Below are 24427 nucleotides of genomic sequence, written 5' to 3' on the forward strand. Positions count from 1 at the left end.
TATAGCTCAGTGTAAAGTGCCCCAGGTTAATCCCCATGCCAATGAATAAATAAATAAAAGCCTCTCCTAAGGCTTGCATGCTGGGATGAAGTATAAGTCACATGAAGAAGCCATTAGGGAAATCATCCTGTGATAATCCCAGCTTAGTCCAGCCTTCAAGTCATCCAACCCAGGTGCCAGCCTTGTGATCAAGAAGCCTGTGGATTATTCCAGGCCCCATTCAAGTCTTCCCAGATGAGGCCTCAGACTCTGAACCAAAGACAACACATCCCTGCTATCACCTGTGTGAATTTCCAATCCAAACAGCATGCGAGCAAACTAAATAACTATTATTTTATAACCCCACACTTTGGGGTAGTATATCCCACAGTAATAGATAACCGATAAAGAATCCCTATCCCTGGCGATGTTTTCACAATAGTTGTTGTCATTATATATCAGAGCATGTACTTAATTTATTTATTTGGTGTATCATCTGTCTCTGCCTCTCTCCCACTAAAGACTAAAGTACAGGAAGGCAAGTATTTCTATCTTTTGGTTCACTCCTGTATTCCTAGAACCTAGAACAAAACCCAGCACACTGTAGACACTCTAGAAATATTAACAGGATGAATGAAATCAGAAGCAGGTAGATACACAAAGACCTCCTGGGTAATGACTCTGCCACATTGAACTATTACTAGTCTGTAGTTGGCATTAAAAAATACCATTTTCATTCAAAATAGGACCAACCCCAAAACATTAGTGAAATCATGATATTATTTCTATTATGTTCTGAGTGAAATAAACTAACAAAACATTCTGAGTCAGAAATATCTGTCTTCCCATAAAATAGCAATGATATATTTAGAATAAATAGAATCTGGTAGAAGTTCATTATAATATAAAACTTACTATTCGGGGTACCCAGGTGAGGGCAGTACCTCCTTGTTTGAATTTCATCTGAGTCAAAGGATTTTTGCTAGCAAAATCATAGATTCGAACAGAACCTACAGAGAGATGGTTTAAAAAAATAAATTATATACATAATATTTCTTTAAATGATCTTGACTCACTTTTATGTTGAGTATTATAAAAAAGAGATTTCATAAATAACCAAATCAGCTGGCAATTCAACAACCCTTCATTCATTATTAAAAATTTTCCTTGTCCATCCTCATACAGATAATTCATAAAAATGAATAATGAAGAAGACAACTGATGACTCTCTGGTAGATTGGTTTCACCTTGGACAGGCTACACTGATTTGCCATAAACCAAAAAAAGAAAAAAGATGATAGAAAAACTAGGAAGAGCATGAATAGATAATATCAAAATGAATTTTCATGAACAACTTAAAGAGTTTGAGTCTTCATTTTAATTTCTCACAATAACCTTGATGCTTTTCCACCCTTTCCACTCCACAGCAACCTACCTCACCTGTACTCCCAAAGGGAAAATTTTTTTCCCAAAGGCAAATTCTCATATGTTTTTAATTAACACATATAAAAAGTTACATTGAAAACAAAATAAGGCCAGATATATTTTCACTAAGAGTTCCCACTTACAGTCCAGGGCAGTTGTGGCCATGAGATAAGTGAGAGGAGAAGTAGCCATGGCTTCAATAGCTTCAGAATGGAAGGAAAAGAGACATTCTGGATCCTGGGTCTGAGAACAAACAACTTAGTTAATGCCAAAGACAAGGTGATGTAGAATCAAGGTCAAGTTTATAGCAGTACAAAGAGAACCCTTTTACACACGTCTGATTTTATTTGAATAGAAATAATAAGAAGCGGGCTGGGGTTGTAGCTCAGTGGTGGAACGCTTGTCTAGTATGTGTGAGGCACTGGGTTCGATTCTCAGTATCACATATAAATACATAAAAATAAGGTCCATTGACAACTAAAATAAATTTAAAAAAAAGAAATAAGAAAAAGAATAACCAGTTAGAAAAAGCACTGTACTTTGAAATTAAGAAAAACCAGATGGAGTGTTGGTTTTGTTCAAATGACTGTGTGATTTTATGTGAGTTATTTCAAATTCCATAAAATGAAATGATGACCACTTCCTGCCTACTAAAGAAGATAGCTGTGAGCATCTCATGACATAATATAAATGAAAATCCCACATATTTACAAAATGTGCATTGTGTAATGCTAGGCTTTGCCATTGCTACTTTCTGGACAAATTTGGCTATGAGACATCCTTTTTTATGTAAAAATCATAACGAGAGAGTCCAAGAGTATTGCATGTTTAGTAGATTTTTTTATTGGAATAATGACCAAATTGAAGAAATATAAAGTATCTTTCAATGAATTTTTTACTGTATAAGATAAGGGAAAAGGACAACTTACGATATTTGAAAAACTAAGGTCAAGCTTCCATATGGCTCCATTGGCATCCTAAAAAATTAAACACTTAAATGTGTTATATTTTTTCATTTTGAATTTTCATCAAATTAAAAATATTTCCTTCTATTTTTTAGTTAAAGTAAAAACAATAATATCAAAAGCTTACATATATTATAAAGTGTGATTGGCATTTAATAAAAGCAACTTGTATATACTTTAGAATACAACCACCCAATAAGCAAAGCAATCTCATAATACTTATAGTTAAAAGGACATCCAATCCAGACAATCAATTATACTACTCTTTTAATTTTATATCTTGGTGATTTTCAAAAGCCCAGAGAGAACAATGCAACTTACCTGAGCCAACCACAAGTTATATCCAGGTGCATTTATTTTTATCAGAGAAAATAGTTTGACATTCTTATCTACTTGAAGTTCATTAATAGGCTCAATCTCCAATAATCCAGTATCATCTACAGTATCAGCAGTGTCTATTGTCTCAAAGTCCCATATCTTGTAAAATTAATAAGAAAATAGTCAATCAGTAGTTTCATTTATTTCTAAGCCAGAAGTTACAACTTTTTGCAAAAGTCATACTTGTTACATGAAAATTAACAATGAGTAGGAGTAATTACAATACCACCAAACCTGACCTCTGAAATCTTATTCTGAACTGAGGTATAAAAAATCATTCTAAGGGCTGGGGGTGTGGCTCAGTGGCAGAGCACTTGCTTAGCATGTGTGAGGTATTGGATTCGATTCTCAAAACCACATACAAATAAATGAATAACAAAGGTCTGTCGACAACGAAATAAATATTTTTTAAAAAATCATTTTAGTATCCTTTGTATGTGTAGAGATTAATGATAAAGTACTATATTTTGGGTGGGATGGTACCAGGGATTGATCTTAGGGGCACTTGACCACGAGCCACATCCCCAGGCCTATTTTGTTTTATTTAGAGAGAGGGTCTCACTAAGTTGCTTTGCACCTCACCTTTGCTGAGGCTGGCTTGGAATTTGCGATCCTCCTGTCTCAGCCTCCCAAGCTGCTGGGATTACAGGCATGCACCACCAAGCTCAGTGAGAAAGTACTACCTTACATAATAATTTTAATTTGCCTGAAAGGAGCTTTATTGGAAGGTTTTTTGTTTATAAAAAGTGACCATAAAAAGTAGATAATTCAGTTGTTCAGCAAGACATTATAGTGAGCCTTGTTTTACATACACCAGAATGCCTCTGGAAGGGGAAATATACTCTTGTGTAGTGATTCAAGTACTATCTTAATTATAAGCTGAGAAAACACATATAATGATGGCTTCATTAAAAAAATGTTTCTGTTCCTTAAAGAAAATGTGGTGTACGTATACACAATAGAGTTTCATTCAAACATAAAAAAGAACAAAATTATGCTATCAGCAGGAAAATGATGGAACTGGAAAGCATCATGATAAATGAAATAAGTTAGACTCAGAAAGTCAAGGGTCACATATTTTCTCTCACATGTGAATGCTAAAGAGAAGACAGTGGGGGAAAAAAGGAGGGGGGGAAAGTCTCATGAAAATACAAGTGAGACCAGTAGGGTAGAAGAATGTGGTCAAGGGGATGAAGGAGAAAAGGCCAATAGGAGGTACTGGGGAATGAAATTGATCAAATTATGTGATGTGCATATAAGAATATGCCACAATGAAATCCATTATTCTCTAAAATTATTATGAGCCAATAAAAAATTATTTAAAGAAAATGCTTCTCTTCCTTAATACCAATTTATACTCTACTATCTCAAATAAGGATAGTTGCTCTTTGGGAGGAGAGACCAGAATACCACAGAAGGCTGAAGGAGCACTGTCTCACTTCACCATGGATGGCAGAGACTCAGGAGGACTTCCGTTAAATGCCAACTCTTGCCCCAGAGAGATCTGTTCACATACCCTGCCTGCCATGTTATCCTAGACCCAAACTATAGGCAAGTAACTTCTGGAAGATTGTTATTGTCCCATGGATTAGCCTGGTTTGGTGGAAAAGGCCAGATTCTAGGAGCAGACAAATCCATGGCAATTGGGGTAGGTTTTCCCTTGAAGGTAAAGGGTTGAGATTTACAGTCTGAGGAATGAAGACATGAGGATAGGCTTTGAAAAGTGAAACAAGTTTAGAAATGAGGGTTTTCAAGATGATGGAATAGAGCAGGTTGCTTTTCTGGCCATTCCATGGAGTGAAAATAAGAAAGCAGACAGGCAGCTTCTCAGCAAAATGGGAGGAGGGTGGGGATTGAAGCAGGAGGATTTCGAGTTCAAAGCCAGCCTCAGCAACTTAGCAAGGCACTTAGCAACTCAGCAAGACCCTGTCTCAAATAAAATATTTAAAAAGGGCAGGGGATGTGGCTCAGTGGTAATTGTTCCTGGTTTTAATCCCTGGTACCAAAAAAAGGCAGGGAGGGACTTCTGAAATTTAATACTGGACACTCAAAAGTAAATCGGGAACTCAAGAGGTTAGATATTAATAATAAGATAACCACAAAATCTCCAGCACTACAGCTGTTTCTACAGCTAGGGGCACCAGCCAATGCAGTCCCTCTATGAGCACAGTGGAGGGATGAGTAAATTAAAGGAACTGACATTTTTAAGAGGACTGAGGCATGTCTGGGTACAGAGAGTTTAGAGATCAAAGACATTGACCTATTAAACTGAAAGGCACATGGCACACTATCCTTAAACAGGAAAGAAACCACATCTCCCCCAGTGGTATGCAAAGGACAGAGGAAGAAACCATTTTGTAGTCATAGTACAGAGACCAGCAGCTGAGGGAGTTGAGACCAGGCAAACCTGAATCTAGCCGAAATACAGGCTTGGCAAACCCACCCTTTACTATATAGAATGTGCCTAAGCAACTAGAAGAATATCAAATATGGAGAGAAGTTTACACAAGGGACAACTGGTCATGGAAACCCCCCTGGCTCTCTTCCCATCCCTCTAATCCAGCTGCTTACAGGACCCTCTGGGAGAGACATGCTTGGCTGAGAATTCAAAAGGGTAAGGGTGGAGACTGAACCTCAGACCAGGAAACTTGGGGTCTGCAGCTGATATAATGGACTAAGAATTGGCTCCTCCACTATGCAAGTGGAATCCAGGGGAGAGCCTGGGGTACAGTGTTCCAGAGTGGATTGGTAATTGCTGGGTCCTAGAAGTGCTCTGACTTAAAATCTCAAAACCATTTAGCATCCAGTGAAGAGCCTACCTAAAGCCTAACCCCTCCCTCCAGGAGTTCCACCTACTGGAATTACTTCTCTCACTCTAGCAACCCTGCCCGGAGGGGAAGCATCATACTTCAAACAACCCCATCCAACAGCCGAGAAGGAAAGCTGAGTATCTTTTGAACAAATGGAAACAATTCTTTCACTTTTCATGGGATCTTTTTTTTTTCTTTGTTCTTTTCTCTGTTTAATTGTGACCTTGATGGTTCATGGACATTTATACATATTTAAATGTGTTTTTATTTCTTTCCTCATTTCTAGCATTTTAAAATATTTATTTATTTGTTCTAATTTGTTATACATGACAGGAAAATTCATTTCAGTTCATAGTACACAAACGGAACACAATTTTTTATTTCTCTGGTTGTACAAAAAGTAGACTCACACCATTCATGTCTTCATACAGGTACCTAGGGTGATGATGTCCATCTCATCCCACCATCTTTCCTACCCCTATGCCCGCTCTTTACCCTTGCCTCCCTTTTGCCCTATCCAAAGTTCCTCCATTCTGCCCATGCTCCCGGCCCCGCCTCCACCCCCATTATGGATTAGCACCAACTTCTCAGAAAACATTCAGTCTTTAGTTTTTTGAGATTAGCTTACTTCACTTAGCATGATATTCTCCAACTCCATCCATTTACCTACAAATGCCATGATTTTATTTTCTTTTAATGCTGAATAATATTCCATTATGTATATATACCACAGTTTCTTTATCCATTCATCTATTGGAGGACATCTATGTTGGTTCCACAATTTAGCTATTGTGAATTGTGCTGTTATAAACATTGATGTGGCTATGTCCTTGTAGTATGCTGTTTTTAAGTCCTTTGGGTATAAACCAAGAAATGGGATAGCTAGGTCAAATGGTGGTTCCATTCCAAGTTTTCTAAGAAATCTGCATACTGCTTTCCAGATTGGCTGCACCACTTTGCAGTCCCACGAGAAATGTAAGAGTATACTTATATCCCCACATCCTCACCAACACTTACTTTTTGCTTGTATTCTTGATAACTGCCATTCTGACTGGAGTGAGATGAAATCTTAGTGTAGTTTTGATTTGCATTTGTCTAATTACTAGAGATATTGAACATTTTTTCATATATTTGTTGATGGATTATATATCTGAGAAGTATTCAATTCCTTGGCCCATTTGTTGATTGCGTTATTTGTGGGGTTTTTTTGGTGTTAAATTTTTGAGCTCTTTATATATCCTAGCAATTAAGAATTTGCTCCCATTCTGTAGGCTCTCTTTCACCTCACTGATTGTTTATTTCACTGAGAAGAAGATTTTCAGTTTGAAATCATCCCACTTATTGATTCTTGATTTTATTTCTTGAGTTTTAGAGGTCTTATTAAGGAAGTAGAGGCCTAATCCAACATGATGAAGATTTGGGAGTACTTTTTTTTTTCTGTTAGGTGCAGGGTCTCTGGTCTAATGCTTAGGTCCTTGATCCATTTTGAGTTGACTTTTTTGCAGGATGAAATATAGAGAGCTAGTTTCATTCTTTCATATATGAATATCCAGTTTTCCCAGCACTATTTGTGAAAAAAGACTGTCTTTCCTCTATGCTTTTGGTGCCTTTATCAAGGATCAGGTGATTGTATTTAAAAAAAATTATCAGAGCATTATAATTCTATGTAGGACTTGGGTTCATTTTGACAAAATCAAAATCATACATGGAAGGAATTTGATTGCAAGCCCATTTATCACCTTTTCCTCCCCTCTTTTATCCCACTATTCTCTTTCCTCTATTCTATTAATCTTCCTTTCTTCTATATAAACATAAAAGTGAAATTCCTTTTTGCATCTTTATGTATGAATATAGCATGGTTTTGATAAATTCATTCCATTTATTTTCCCCTTTCCTTTCTTTCCTCCCTCTCATTCTCCCACATCTACTCCACTCATCTTTCCTGTATCTTTATGATATTTGATCCCCTCCCCCACTGTGTTCTTTCCCTTATTCTGGTCTAGCTTCCATATATGAGAGAAAACATTTGGACTTTGATTTTCTGAGTCTGGTTTATGTCACTTAGCATGATTTTCTCCATTTCTTTCTATTTACCAGTGAATGCCATATTTCATTTTTCTTTGTGGCTGAGTAAAACTCTATTATACATATATACATACCACATTTTCTTAATGCATTCATCTACTTATGGGCATCCAGTTGATTCCATAATTTGGCTGTTGTGGATTGTGCTGCTATAAACACTGAGGTGGCTTATTCACGGTAGAATGCTTATTTTTGTTTTTTGGATAAAGACTGAGGAGTAGAATAGCTGGGTCATTTGGTGGCTCCATTCATAGTTTTTTGAGAAATTTCCACACTGCTTCCCAGTACTATTTCTTAAATTGTAATATTATTTCTGATAATATTTCTTAAAGGATGTCAAGAGAATATTATCATTTTCTTATGAAAGGTCCCAGAAAGAACATGTACCAAATGCAAATCACAAAAATACACATTGGCTATCAAGAGGGAGGTACATATTCAGAGAAGGTGCTATGTGGGTGGGAGATCTGCAACAGAACAGCAACCATGGGACTTAGATGCAGAAACAATGTATCAGCTTAACACAAGCTTTAAGCAGAATAGCATCCACAAGTGAAAGCAGGCTAGTTCCTTTGGTGTTAGGAGCAAGGAGAATAGAGCCCAAGGGCAGACCCACCAAATATATTTGTATCAGCTCACCAAATATATTTCTAATTGTTATTCTCAGTAAGAGATAGCAAAATTTTATCACTTTTATTTCCAGAAAATGACCCATTCATACTGGGCATTTTGGAATAACACAGCCTTTCCTTTTCTGAAACTATTATTTCATCAACTGAACCCCAAAAGAACAAGGGGTCCCCTCAGAAAGTTTCAGTGCTAAGACACAGAAATTAATCTTGACAGGAATGCAAATGTTCCCCACATGAGAAGCACTGTTTAGAAAGGGCTGATCTTGGGAATAAATGACAACTGATTTCCTTTACCACGTGACCTTTATGAGAAATGAAAATCTGACGAAACCACCTGAAAAGGCAGCTGTGCTACTACGCCATCAACACCACCCTGAAGAACTGATTTGAATGATCTGCAAGTCTTACACATGGGTGTGACTGTCCAAGCATCAAGAAAACTTACCCTAATACACCCATCTGACCCAGCAGTGATAACTTCTCCCTCATCCAGCATTATCTGGTTAATGGGACCTTGGTGACAAGGCTTCATTCCAGATCGACAGAGCTCCACTTTGATGAGACTGGCTTCCCAAAGCAGTAGGTTGCCCCATTCTGACCCTGAGAGCACCTGGCAAGTGTGCAGAAGGAAAGAGATGTCACTAAAGCAGATGACTATATATATATTTATGTCTCAAATAGTAGGTGATATTATGTCTCAAATAGTAGGTGAGAGTTACTTTTACGGGTGATTTGCCTTGATTATGTAAAATGTTTGAATATGGGAAAATAAGAAAATGCAGAAATAAAAACCCACTACCCCAGATATAACCCCATAACTCCAGAAAAACCCATTTTGATGTATATCTTTCTAGCATTACAAATAGTTTTGCATCACTGTGATTAGGATACATGTTATTGGCAATTTTTCAATATGTATATATGTAGATTTCTTTGTACATTTCTTAAGGGTCTAATCCAAGAGTAAAATTACTTGATCAAAAATTAGAGATGTGTTTAAAGTCCTTGATAGGTGAGATTCTGCATTTTAAGTACAATACTATCAAATTTTATAAGATGTTAGATAAGTTGTGAGGCTGTTACTGAACTGAGAAGATTATAGCATAACAGTATCTGATTTCAAATAAGGATAATATCTGGAACCACTCCAAATTAATTTATTAAATCAGCATTCCCACTGCTTGTACACTTAACATTTATTAAATTATTTAATGCTAAAAAACATGAACTAGGGGTTGGGATTGTGGCTCAGTGGTAGAGCGCTTGCCTAGCATGTGTGAGGCATTGGATTCGGTTCTCAGCACCATATATAAATAAATAAAATAAATGTCCATTGACAACTAAAAAATATTTTTAAAAAAGCATGAACTAGGTACATTTATAATCTACACCATATACAGTTGTGCATGTTGGATACTTTATTTTTCCCAGAAGAAACAACTCTTCTTTATACCCACCAAAAGAATGATATGGGCCAATGCTAACCCATTATTATCCCTTTTTTACAGAGGAGAAACCTGAAGCACAAAACAGTTAAGTAACTTGCCCAAAATTACCCAGAAGAGTTAGGATCCCTGTCTAAGCACATGGCTCAACTCTCCTAACTACACTGCGTCAGAAGGGAAATCCTATAGTAAAGTGTCATATGAGTTTGCTTTTCTCTAGGACCCCTGGCAACTTTTAATCTAAAAGTATTTGTTGAGAATCACCCAGAAGAATTTCTGGATGCAGAGAACTTTGACTAGAAAGGTCATATTTTCATAGAGCTTGTGTGAAGACTGATGTTCCTGATGATGCCCTCTGGTGGAGGAGGCTTTGGCCTTATTTTTGCCTGCCAGCTCAAGGGTTCTCTACTCACACAACCCCTCCACTGGAGGAACTGATGACTGTACAAAGGATTTTTACCTACCCTGCCTCTATTGCCTATTAATTATTAAGCCTTGGTCACTTGTAGTGGAATCTTTAGACTTTTTTTCTTCTTTTTTTTCTACAGTATTTTTAAATTGCCACAAAATAATTCTACATATTTATCGGGTACAGGGTGATAATTCAATACATGTACATGATGAATAATGATCATATCAGAGTATTTAGCATTTCATTATCCTAAATAATTTGTCCTTTCTTTGTGCTGGGAAGCTTTGAACTTCTCTTTTTTAGTTCTTTATAAAACACATAATAATTTGTTGTGCCATAGGACTTAGAACTTATTTATTTTTTATAATTGTGTCTTGTTGCCCATTGTCCAACTACTCTCTATTCCCTGCTCCCCTTCTTTTTCCTAGCCTCTAGTGACCACTATTTTACTTCCATGAAATTAACTGCTCCATATCTAAAGCCACCAGAGGTGACCAAAACCTATGAGGCATTTGTTTCAGAAGTGTCACTCTACCCAGCTTTCCTCTCTATTGGTCCTGAGAAGTTAAGGCCTTCATCATCTCTTTTCAGATGATGGTAACATCTCCTTTCCTAGCTTAACTCTTTGACTCACAATTTCCCTTCCTCTAATCCATCTGGCATTTTATTAACAAATTTGTCTACTTCTTCTTTCATTTGTAACACTACTTTGCCAATGCATGAAATTCTCCCAGTTAAATTAAGATCCAATCATACTTCTCAACTCAGCATTTGCACTCTTTCCCAGTATTAATGTCTTATTCCTTTCTGCTCTATAAATACCCAACATTTATTCCTAGCCCTAAATATTTCCTTTTGTGACTTTATCATTCAAAATAATTTCTTTCTCCCTTACATCTACACAAACTCTACTGAACCTTTTCCAAAATGTATTTTGTACCATGTTCTTTACAAGGGTTGTACTAATCTTAATTCTTAAAATATTCACAATTTGAAGCTAGATTGATTTAAGATCATCTTATAAGTTTGGATACACACTTCAATTGGCATCCAAGAATTTTATTTTATTTTGTACACAATGTGTTTTGAATTGAGACTATTCCATTTGGTAGATACCTAGACCATTTGGTTTCTTGAGGTTATAGTAATATTGTAACTGAAATAATCACAGTAGTACTGTATAACTCATTCTACTCAGAAATCAAATAAAATATTAATGGCGAACTGGTCCTAATTAGCTATCGTTTCATGAAACAAGCCCATAAATTTTACAAAAGGAAGAGAGGAAATGAACTAACAATATTAAAGAATAAAATAACAGATTTAATTATAGCGATACAGATGTCCCTACAAAGCAGCTTGATCTTCCTGATTAATAATCTGACAATAAAAACAAAAGTCATAAGAGTGTATATAATCTCTGACCCAGTATTTCCTCTTAGAGCATTATAGCAAAGAAAAAACAGGAAAAAGGTTAAGTAATTCTGCAATTCTGTGATATAATTAAAAGTAACAAGTATGGCACTGTATTAATACATGAAAATGCTTAGTTACTTTATATATAATATTTAGCAAATATCTATCATAATTTGGATTATGATATTTTCAGAATATATTTTAATTACAACAGATAATCTGAAAAAGTAACACTAAATGTTCATTACATTGACAAGTATAATATCTGTTGTTCTTATTGGCAGAACTTCTTAGAATATATTATATGTTTTTATATATGTGTGCTTTCCTATGTGTACTTGAAAATAATTTTATTATTGTACAACAGCGGCTATACTGACCTTCCCATCTGGGAGTTCCATGTAGCCTTCAATATCAGTAGTAGTTGTTTTGCCAAATCGACCTAGTGATCCCTGCAACTTGAGCCCAGTGAATGTATAAGCCATTTCCCAGAACCTGCACACAAACAAGAAAGAGATCAAATCTACTTTGAGTAAGTTTTACTCATTTTTATTTTGTATGATCCAAATACTTACATATTTCATAATCACATACATTATTTCATTTATTCATCTGATCAATATGTAGGAAGTATCTACTACCTGTCAGGCAAAGCTCTATGCAATATGAATTTAGCAATAAGAAAAACAGAGAAAAAAACTGTCTTCATGAAGTTTATATTTTGTATTATTGTGCTGTTTGATTCAGTAGCCACCAGCCACAACTAACCATTTGAATTTAAAGTAATTAGCATCAAATAAAATTAGGAATTCATGTTTCCGCCAGTTCAGTCAATTTTAAGTGCTCAATAACTGCATATGGCTGGTGACTCCTACATGAGACAACAAAGAACATTCTGGCCTGGAAGAAAGTTCTAGTGGACTGGACTGTGCTAGGGGATATAAAAATTTACCCCCAACGTTTTAACTTACTAGCTGTGTGCCTCTGAGTGATTTTATTGAAGATAGGATGCTTTTATTTTCTCATGTATAAAATGAGAATATTAGTAATATCTATCTTATAAAACTATAAGTTTATATTGCACTATAGTGCAATCAGTACATGTTAATTAATACTAACATTTTCTTATTAATAATTTAAACACTTAGACAATCAGAATGCTAAAGATTAGCAAAAATAATCTGGCTAACCAACTAGATATAAAACAGAAAATGGGAAGCATCAATAAGCCTGTAATACAAAGCCAAAAGTCCAGATTACCAACATCTCCAAAGGTATTGTAGATCCCCAATCATATAATTCCATGTATTCTCTTTCTTTCATATCACTTCACATATGAAGTTAATTATTCAATGTTTGTCTTTCCCGAAAGATTCAATGCACACAAAATATAAAATGAGAAGAAAAATTTAGCCTATAGCTAGCAGAGAGTTTCTTTAGAATTTCCTCCAAGATTACATTTAAAAATCTGTTTGGTTTTTCTGTATTTCTAACTGGTTAATAATATAAGACCAAATATAAATTGGGACAAGAGGAATTTGAGATAGAAAAATGTCTTTCTCTTAAAGAGACATTGGGGTGGGTCGCAGTGGCACACTGCAATCCCAGGGGCTCGGGAAGCTGAGAAAGGAGGAATATGAGTTCAAAGCCAGCCTCAGCAACCCAGCAAGACCCTGTCTCTAAATAAAATACACACACACACACACACATACACACACACACACACACAGGACTGGGGATATGGCTCAGTGGTTAAGCACCTCTGGGTTAAATTCCTGGTTACCCACCTCCCAAAAAAGAGACACTGAGAATCAGATTATGGGCAGCTCTGGGGTAATGATAGAAGGGTGTTAAATAAATGCATGGGACAGGATGGGAAAAAAATAGAGAAGGATAAAATCATTCCATCCTGGAAACAGACAAGGGCATGACACAGTGAAACAAGCATGTAATTGGAGCCAGCAACCTGAGATCAAGACAAGGTTCTGGGCTGGGGTTGTGGCTCAGTGGTAAAGCGCTTGACTAGCACATGTAAGGCACTGGGTTCAATCCTCAGCACCACATAAAAATAAATAAATAAAGGCATTGTGTCTATCTACAAATAAAAAAAATACTAAAAAAAAAATTAGGTTCTGCTACATTCAGTACTGAGGATCCCCCGTCAGGAATAATAGAAATTGTCCTACAGGTGAAAACTGACTTGCTCCAAATAAGAAATTTAATAGTGTTGTGAGAACTCAATGTGAAGTTAAAAACATCATACCCAATTTAGTTTTAAAACTCTATTCAGTGCTGGGGGTGTGGTTCAGTGGTAGAGTACTTGCCTCACATATATGAGGTACTAGGTTCAAATCTCAGCACTGCGTGTAAATATATGGATGAAATACATTTTCATCAACAACTTTAAAAAGTGCTATTCAAATTCTTTTAGGAGGTGACCCTATGAGAAGACAATAGGCTAACGTTAAAGCCTTCCTTTCATCTCTGCTCTCCTCAGAAGTAAAATTCCACACATCTAATTAGAAAAGGTACACCACTAGTTAATTTTAAAAATACACATTTGGAAATTATCCTAATTTTCTTAACAATATAAAAAATGTCTCCAGGCCTTAGATCTCCTTAGAAAATACCTTTGTAATATGTATCAGCATTCCTATTCATCCCTGGACCTACTTGATGTGGCCTGATCCTGCTGTAGTAAGCTGCTCATCATCTTCAGGATTGAAAGTAACCTTAAAAACGTCCAGAGAAAAAGCTTTTTTCCTCAGTATGGGTTGTTCTTCTTTCCAATCCCAAATGGTCAGTGTGTAATCAGGGGAGCTACCAACAGAGGCCAACAAGGTACCATTGTAGTTAAAGTCCACATAGGCATATACCTTTTCAGTTCCATCTAGAAAGATGAATAGGAATCTAGTAAATAAGGGCAATAATTATTTCATCATCAAAAAGTTTATTAAAGAGAGAAAGAGAGATCTTGTGATATATATTAATGTAAGAATGCCAAGAATTCCCTTGAAGGGGCAATTCCAAAATCATCTATCACCCTGGGTTTTAGAATAGATTACATAATATAAAGGGGAGGGTGGAGAAGTCATATTCATATTTTGTATGAGAAAAATTTTGTGAGCATGTTCATCTTCTGGAGGAAGGGAAACACAAAAGTATATTACACAATAGAGCAAAATAAATCTATGATTTAAAATTTGTCAAACAACAACTCCAAAAACAAAAATTGGCTGCTGAAATGATTTATATGAAAAAGGTAAGTATAAAATAATTTGATGATTAATTTTCTACTGGAGTAGAACCTAATTAACAAGTTATAAGTATGGCCACAGAGAAAATTCAATCCTCTAGTTATTCATCAATGTTCTAGTTATTCAATTAAATAATAATCTAGATGTTACTGTAAAGGGATCTTGCACATGTAGCTAATAACCATGATTAGTTGACTCTAAGTAATGATTGTCCTTGATAATTTCATTGGGCCCCTGGCCAACAAGTTGAAAAGCCCTGGAAGTAAAACTGAGAATTCCCCGAAGAAGAAATTCTACCTGACTGCTACCATCAATTCCTTCCCCAGAGTTTTCAGCCAGCAGGCTTGATCTACAAATTTCATACTTATACCCTCCACAATTGTGTAAGCCAATTCCATTAAATACATCTCTTTTCCATTTCCTACTAATTTGATTTCTCTGGAACACCCTGATTAATTCAATAATCTCATATATGCAGAATGTTGTTAACCTTGAACATGGAATATTTTAAAGATTTTACTGGACTTACCTTGAAGGATTCTGTAGGGCCTCAGAGAAGGATATTCATAGATGATAATCTTTGGAAAACTCCCTTTTTCAGCTACTGTGAAGTAAGTTTTATGTGGATGAACCTACGAAAAAGAGAATCTTACTAAAATATTAAAAGGAAGATTTTCATATACATAATTCTATTAATATAGTACTCAGTGACCATTCTTTTATAACTTATTAATTAGGATCTACTCCCATAAAAAACTAAAACTGGGCATCTGATAATCACCAGAGTGATAGAATTTGAATTGAAAATCAGAAGAAAGTAAAGATGAAACTTTTAAGTTTTACTTTCATTAAGACAGTCATTTTTAACTTTATAATTTTTTAACTGTCATTAAAGAAACTAGAACAATGGCTCTCAATTCTTAATGTACATCAAAATCATTTGAAAAGCTTATTAAAACACAGGCTGGAAGCCCTTACACCAGTGTTTCTGATTCAATGGGTCAGGGCTGAAACTTGAGAATTTATATTCACATTTCTAACAAGTTCAAATGTGATGTCTATGCTGCTGATCTAGGGACTATGCCTTAAGAACCACTAAGTTGGATAAATTGTTTTCCTTGCAAATTTTCTACACAAAATTTAGATACATTCCAATCTAAATTTTGTATAGAAAATTTCATGGAATGTATATGTCTGGGTCTGTTTTCTGCTACTATAGCAAAATACCTGAGGCTGAATAACGAATGGAAATTTGTTCTGGAGAGTAAAAAATCCAACGTTAAGGAACTACATCTAGTCTTTCATGTAGCATCATCCCATGATAAAAGGTCAGAGGGCAAGAGAGGGTAAGAGCAAGAAAGCAAGAGCAGGCCAGATTCACTTCTATAATAACCCTCTATCTTTAAACAAACAACAACAACAAAAAAAAAGAACCCAGAATTCTGGGTTGTAACAAATTCTCCAGGCCAAAAATAAAGAAAGAAAGAAAGAAAGAAAATAAATAACCCTCTATCTTTATAGCTAACCCACTTCCTCAAAAACACTATTAATCCATTCAAGCCCTACTCATTCCTTATTAGGCATACTTCTCAACACTGTTGCATTGGAAATTAAGTTTCTAATGCATGAACTTCAGAGGACACATTCAAAGGTTATCAGTATTAAATTCATTGTTTCCAGAGTAGATTATATCCCAATTTTTAAATATTTACCTTGGAGAATCTTACCTAAAATGACTGTAAATGTAACAGAAGTGAGAAAGATACAATACTTATAAGCCAGACACAGGAAAACATAATAAACAGGCTGGATAAACCATTTGTTTCAATGTTTTAAATAATAAACACATATAAATTAGATAGAATTATGTATTCATTTTGTTATTTTTGTTCATTGATCAGTCAAAATGCAGGAAGAACAAAATAGTAAAAAATAGAAATAAAAGTAGGGTGTTATAAGAATAAGCTATTTAAAATATATTGTATTTATAAAGTTCTATCTTCAATTACTGTTTTGCAACTCCTGATTACATATCTAAAGACAAGGAGCTTGGTTCTCAGACACAGATGGCAAGCCCTGTTACCCAAAACAATGTAGTAGCTCTTTTTCTTCCTTCCACTCTCAGGATAAGATCTGTGATCAGTCAATTTCCTACTGGCAAGCTGCCTCTTATCCTGTGACTGAAGTAAATCCTTCTCACTTTATCTTAAAATAGGCTCAGGTTGAGAGGAGGGACACTCAATGAGATAATGGTAACACCGGGTACAACCAGTATTTATTGAGTGCTTACTATGTACCAGACACTGGTCTAAGTTTAACATGCATTAATTCTATAAATTTCACATCAATCACAGTATTATCATTCCCATCTTATTGATAAGCAAATTGAGGATCAGAAAAATTAAGTACTTGTCTGCAGTCATCCAGGCTGCAGTGTGGTAAATGTGAAAGGATTCAACCCCATGTTGTGAATCCAACTAAGTTACAGGAGAAACAATTGAACCTTTCCAGACCTATTTTTAGAAGCTTTTTTAAAAGGTCGAACCTAGACTTGAATCTAGATTGTCCTTTATTCTAGAAATAATTGATAATTTAACTCTCCTACTAATGTGTCATTCTTTGGGACTTGCTGCTCACTGACCCAACTAACCAATGAAGAAGGGAATGGGACTAAGAAATCGAAGATCCCAGGAGGTAGGGGTAGGGAGTAGCACTACACCTGTCTAGATACCCAGTGACAAGGAAATTGTATGTAGGATATGTGACCACAGACACCTGGAGATTCAGATACCTGAATGGAGATTCCTTCACCTGTTTAGATCTTGTCCAAAGTAAGTAAAAACGTTTTTACCCCTTAGATTGGAAGCTGCTGTGGGATTGAGTTTTGGGTGTTTTGCTTTCAGCAGAGACCTGGAATTAGTAAATTAACACTCAACATATGAATTCACTCTGCCTTTTCTGGAAGATCATTTATAGGCACTAAACACATTTCTCACAGCTTTCTCATAGCCTTGCCAAAGTATTTCTCATCCTCAACTGAATAGGACATACCAAGTGACATATAGTGGAGGAGAGGCCTCCGTCGCTATCTAGCTCTTGTACACATTATGAAAACCTTGTGGACATAAAACTGCTCACATCCAGGTAGATGAAAATTAAGATTAGCATCACTGCCCACACCACATCTCTGACTACTGTCCTCAAACCTAATTAGAAGTTTTTTAGTCCTCTGCAAATAGTGTGAGTCTCAGGCTCATGATACTTTATGGTTTTTTGTTTGTTTGTTTGTTTTGTTTTTAATTTTTTTTAACTTTTTTTTTTTTACTTTATGGTTTTGATAGATCTCCCTCCACAAAACCTGTGACCTTCACATTGGGTTCATATTATTTGCATAGAACTATAGTCACACTATCATGTACTTTGTTAGATAACTTTCAAACCCTTTGAATTCATAGAGGCATAGATTTTTCTTTCTTTAAATCTTTCACTGTATGTTATATGTAGAATTGGATACTTGGTACTATATAATAAATTCTTACTGAATTTATTATTAACTAGTCTTAAAGTCCCTGAAGACAGGGACTTTTATCATCTGCATATGCCATATATAATAGATGATGATCAAGGAAAAAAAGAAACATGAAATTCTTTCACTTTGAGCATCTCACAATATCCTATTTCCATAGTCCATCTATCTCTAGATCATATCTGTGGGTCTCACATTCTCTTCCTGTTCTTCATTCCCTGCTTTAGAACCCAGATCAAGAAGCTCAAACACTTCCTCACTCAATTCCGCTTCAAATCTAAGTGTGGAAAAAATCTGCACAACTGTATGAAAGTCACTTAACCTCTAAAGTCACAGTTTCTCCACAAAATGGAATAAGAATATAATGAAATTATTATTATCATATTGGTGGAGGCAGGGTCAGTGAATGTAGTAATTGTAATCAACTTGAAAGCACCTTAGAATAAAGATGGCCTTGGCTCTTGTGTGATCCCTCGGTACCATGCATAGTGTTGGCACCCAACAGCTTCTGTTAGTGGGTCCACAGAACAAGGAAATGTGTTGTTTTCTTCTAAGTTACTAAAGGCATACCCCAATGACACCAATTCCTTGACCACTGCTACTTCTCAGGTAGATCTGTTCTTTGGTTTTAAAATTAAGAAGAATCAGTTGGTTCCCAGCGATATACATCATGGTATCACTGTCTAGAAGCTGTAGGTTGGCTCGCTTTCTGCAGTCATAACCAAAAGAATGTCTGAGAGAAAGTTGCTAAGGAAAAAAAGTGAAACAAATGACCATCCTAAGACAGAAAATTGATGAAATATTTTAAAAATCCATAGTCTTAAGTAAAGATTCAAGGCTAAAGTAATTGATTTTTTTTCCCTGAAACTCATAATAATTTTTTTATGTATTACTAACGCAATTCTATTTTTAAATTTAGTAAAAATTCTCATACACTGATTTAGTTACTATTTTAATTTTCCTAAAGGAATATTGAAAGCACATTAATTTTTTTTGTAATAGTAGATGTTAAACCAAGCCAGGAATGGTGGCATCTGCCTATAATCCCAGTGATTTGGGAATCTGAAGCAGGAGGATCATAAGTTCAAGGTCAGCCTGGAAAATTTAGCAAGACCCTGTCTCAAAATTAAAAAATAAAAAAGGTAGAACTGTAGCTCAGTGATAAAGTGTCCCTGGGTTCAATCCCCAGTATATCCAAAGAGATGTTAAACCTTCTGCTTAGGTATCACACACAGGGAAAACTGTCACCTAAATCATTTCATTTTCCCTTCTCTCACTAAAACTAAATCTCACCATATAACATGGGACACAGTCCATGTCTTCAAAATCTTTGTACTTGATGTCTGTCAGATTTGTTGACTAACCATAGTAAAAAATAACATATAGGCCTTTTTCCCTGATGTTGAAAGACAAGATATTTAAAATTCTCACAGTTTGATAAAATTTTAAATACAACATTTTATAACACAAGTGCTGTAATAAACTAACATAAATGTAATTGAAATTTAATTCATTTAAATAATGAAAATCACTAATAATATAGAAATATATAATTAATAAGTTAACTCCTTCTTTCTACCCTTGTTAGTATGTGCATTGGTGTGTGGGCAATTGTATATATGTTTATATTATAGAGTAAAATTATACTATACTTCAAAAAATGACTTTTAAAAAATCTGAGTTACATTAATATCTTGTAGGGTACATTGTTAATACACAAGTCAAATTAAAATAACCCAAGATATAACTGTAATAAGTAAACTAAATGAGATGGATCCATGAAAAAATTAGAGTTAGCAGAAGAAATATTATACAACATATGCTAAGTAGATAGATTCCTAATTTATAGGAATTCATTTCTGAATACCAAAGTTGAAAGATCAATGAAAGAATAGTTCTTGAGCTCTTGCTTAAAAACAAATTATGACTTTAGAGGATTACAGGATTTTTTGTTAGAAAAAAATTCAGAGAAAGAAATTATGTGAAACCTTTAACAAGAGAAGAAAATATACATTATAATAAAGAATAGTTTCATATAATTTGAATAGTGATGTATAAACAATTTATAACCAATTTTGTTACTTATCATCTAATAGATACATAGAAAGAGAGGATAAAACATTTCAGAACACTTGCTCTATTCAAGAATAAAGAATTCTATAAATTTATTGAAGTCATAAATGCCTAAAATTTAATCTTATACAGAAATATGAATGAATATGTGTGATTCAGAGATCTGAATGACATTATTCAGACCTCAAAACCTGGGACCTCATTAGCCATAGTGCAAATAGAGAGTTGGAGCTACATTAAGATTTCCTGACCTTTATAGAACTTGGTATAGGGCAGTAAGTTTTGCCTACTGTCTTTTTGCATTTCCCTGAACTACTGCTCTCACCTTTCCTACTTCCTTCTCTTTTTTTTCCTTTCTTTTTCTCTTTCCAGGTGCCAATATAATACTGTAGAGGGCTAAACATGTCTATACATGAGATTAGAAGTGGATTACCATCTCTTCACTAACTTGAGTCAATATTAGCAATCAAAGATATTATCATTTATTTAAATCTTTAATTTCACAGGGGATGGTGGGAAGACTCCTTCTTTCATGTTGCTCCTCTGATCAAAGGATTTTTCAATTCCAGATTGGCACTACTATGAAACCAAAGAACTAAATTACTATGTCAAAGAGACATCTACATTCTCATCTAATTGTAGTACTATTCATAATGACCAAGTAATGGAAGCAAGAAGCTACCAACTGAGGGACAAATCAAGAAAATGAGAAACATAAGCACAATGGAATATTACTGAGCCATAAAAAGAATGAGATTCTGTCATCTGCAACAACATGGATGAAACAGAAGATCATCATGTTAGGTGAAAAAAGCCAGGCACAGAAAGTCAAATACTGCATGATCTCACTCATATGTAGAATCTAAAAATTCTCACAGAAAGACTAGAATGGTGGTTACCAAACACTGGGGAAAGGAGGGAAAGAGAAATGTGGAAAGATTGACCAATGAGCACTAAGTTATAGTTATATAGGAGTGAGAAGTTTTGGTGTGCTATTGCATAGCAGGATGACTATAGGTAATGATAATATACTGTATTTTAAAAGCTAGAAGGAAAGACTTTTAATACTTTCACCATAAAGAAATATGTTTGAGAAGATAGACATGCTTAACCTGATTTAAGCATTTCATGATGTATACATGTATCAAAACATTGCATGATACCCCATAAATCTGTATGGTTTGGGGTTTTATGTATCAGTTAAAAACAAATTTAAAAAAATCCAAAAGGCCAGAATGCATGGGATTATACCTCCCCAAATTCTCCTCCTCTAAATTATATTAAGAGCAGAAACTGCTTCTCATCATCTCTATTTCCCAGAATTCCTAGTACAGTGTCTTGAGCCAATTAGCTATTTCATATTTGCCAAATTAATGAATGCATAACTAGAGTCTGATCTTTTCTTTTTAACCCAGAGGTAATTGGCAGTCCCTTATCAGAGTTTTGAAAATACTAAAATATATTTTAATATTGCTGCACCTTCAAAACTCCCTCTTGCCTGTCAGTCCTATTCCATTTTAAAATATCAGGCTAGAAGAAAGCAAACAGCCTGACTATTGTCATAAACTTGTCCAAAGACAAAAAAGAAAAACCCTAAAGAAAGAAAATTACAGCTACAAGATGATTTGGAATGAATGAATTTAGTCATGTCTGTAATTGAACCAGAGTTAGAAGCTACATTAACAAAATATTCTATTTTTATGCAAAGGCACAACTGAATCAGGGAATATACCCCATTTCTGAAAGCACACCTTTAATAAGAAGGTGGTCAGGCCATGTGGCAATAACCACTACCCATCTGAAGTTGGAAGCATGCTCAATTGCCAGCTGAGGACCACAGTTGAAATTGTCTTTTAACCATCTGCCTCACAAACTAACATCATAAATGACAAACATTAAATCTTCTGGTCATTTATCCCCACTTTCACAGACTCTTATTCTTCAGACCAATGAAAACTTACTATTTTGTTCCCTATTTCCTTGGGATCATCTTCTCCAGTGATTCATCTGATACCTAATAAAGTATTAAAGCTTGAAGATGGCCACATCAGTGTTTTAAGAAGAGAAATCAAAGATTTAGCTTGAAAGGTTTTAGCAAAGGCAGGCCAGGCTGGAAGAAAAGGGAAGTGAGAAAAAGAGGCCCCGTGTTCTCCTTCAAATCACATCTCATGAACTCCAGCCTTTTTCACCTGTACAAAGAAAAGCATCATTTCTCTTTATAGTTATCTGGAATCAAATAAAAGTTTAGTTCAAATTAAGATCAAATGCTCTAAGGGCGGAGATTCTTAGAATTATCTAAGACAGAAGTTAGTAAATTGTTTCCATAAAGGGGAAGGTAATATGTATTTTAGGTTGTAGGGGCCAGATGGTCTCTGTTACAACTACTTAACTCCTATACTATTATGACAGTTATAGATAAGATGTAAATGTATGAATGTGACTATGCTGCAATAAAATTTGATTTACTAAATCAGGGTAGAGGCTAAATTTGCTCCACGGGTTATAAGTTTGCCAACCCCTGACTCAAAAAACTAAATCCCCAAATTATGCATATGTAGCTGGAGTGGATACACAAGTACAAGAAAATCCAGTGGTATGTTCGAAGTTGGAGTCACAAAAGGCATTGAGGCAAGTTCATTGTAATCATAAAAGAAGCTCTCTGATATTTTCTTCTTAGGCTCTTCCTCTGCTTCTTCTGCAGGTTGGCCAGGGGGTTCCTGAGATGCTAAAACATTAAAATATTTTAACTAAGAAAGGTGTCTGGTGAATCCTAAAATTACATTTCCTAAACACAGGGGGAACATACATATGCTGGCAGTATACTGGCAGTAAGTCCCACACTGGCCTGAACACAAGATACTACCTACTACTGAGCAATGGAGGAAGAGTGAACATGCTTGTGGGAATTAGGGGTGGATGTTGAGCTCTGGTCATAGTTTCAACAGTTTCATAGAATGATTTCCCATCAATTCCAAGGGAAAGTTGGTGAACTCTGATCTAGAGTAGAACACTCCTTAGATCACCTCAATTCCCAGAAGACCAAGTATGAGAGCTCTATATGTGAGCCTCAGAAATGGAATATTCAACTCCAAGCTCTTAAAACTACCTTACCTGACCGTATGCAATACTTTTCCTTTTATTATCTGCACACATATCCCTACCTGCAAATTTTTCTTTCTCTGGATTTATAACTGTGCAATGTGACTCAGAAATTTATCCTTAAAACAGTAGCAATTACCAACAGAAAACTAAAAACATTTACCTGGGCCACTTTCTGTATCATCATATGGAAATGAACTTGAACTTCCTTCCAAGTCTTCCAAATCTGAATCTTCCTCAAAATATGATTCTTCCCCTTCAGTCAATGTGTCATCTGTGGTTTCTTCGAAACCATCTTTTGCTGGAGGTATTAAAAATAATGTTTTCATAATTTCTAAATTTTGAATTAAATACTCTCTTATTTCAAAAGTAGCTAAACCTTCCAATTTGCTCATGCTCTAAGTATAAGAAGTTTTCATATTCAAAAATTCCTAGAAGAATTGTTTCATTTGATCAGTCTTTTAACTTTAAAAAAATATGAAGCTCTTTTCTGTAAGTTCATTTCCATTTTCACTTTATTTCCAGTATATTTTCTATCACTGTATATTTACCAAAAAAGTAAATAATAGAGAAAAAAGAGATTAATATGCTGTTACCATAATTTCAATTCAATTGGATTTTACCAACATTTATGAAGGATCTGTTAAGACAAAGACAATGTTATTCAAGAATGACCCTATCTGAGTTTGATTATTTATCTTGGAAATTATATACCAGGACTAAGAATATTGGCTTCAGGACAAGCTAATAGGGAAAGAGAATTGGAATGGGAGTAGAAATGGTCCCAGAGATAAACCAACATTCAGATCAAGTCCAACCATGGGCATGGTTAAAATATACAATGTAAAAGATACTTTCACAACGTGAAAGGTAGGACTAAGGGTACTTTCAGAATAAGAAATGGTAAGTGCACCAGAATTTCCTA

General features: G+C 35.1%; 1 protein-coding gene across 1 annotated transcript in view; it reads right to left on the reverse strand.

The window, feature by feature from the left end:
* The window catches only part of Cfap44 (cilia and flagella associated protein 44), an 89294-nt gene that overhangs the window by 62089 nt on the left and 2778 nt on the right, over positions 1–24427 (reverse strand). The window contains exons 2-12 of the mRNA XM_077795530.1: positions 23672–23803; positions 22975–23128; positions 18901–19063; positions 15334–15436; positions 14221–14437; positions 11928–12042; positions 8720–8884; positions 2691–2846; positions 2334–2381; positions 1548–1647; positions 895–989 (exon numbers count right to left, since the gene is read on the reverse strand). Coding sequence (XP_077651656.1) covers positions 895–989; positions 1548–1647; positions 2334–2381; positions 2691–2846; positions 8720–8884; positions 11928–12042; positions 14221–14437; positions 15334–15436; positions 18901–19063; positions 22975–23128; positions 23672–23803 — 1448 coding nt within the window. The remainder of the gene's footprint in view (positions 1–894; positions 990–1547; positions 1648–2333; positions 2382–2690; positions 2847–8719; positions 8885–11927; positions 12043–14220; positions 14438–15333; positions 15437–18900; positions 19064–22974; positions 23129–23671; positions 23804–24427) is intronic.

The sequence above is a fragment of the Urocitellus parryii genome, chromosome 2 (genome assembly GCF_045843805.1).
Source record: "Urocitellus parryii isolate mUroPar1 chromosome 2, mUroPar1.hap1, whole genome shotgun sequence".
Lineage (NCBI taxonomy): Eukaryota > Metazoa > Chordata > Mammalia > Rodentia > Sciuridae > Urocitellus > Urocitellus parryii.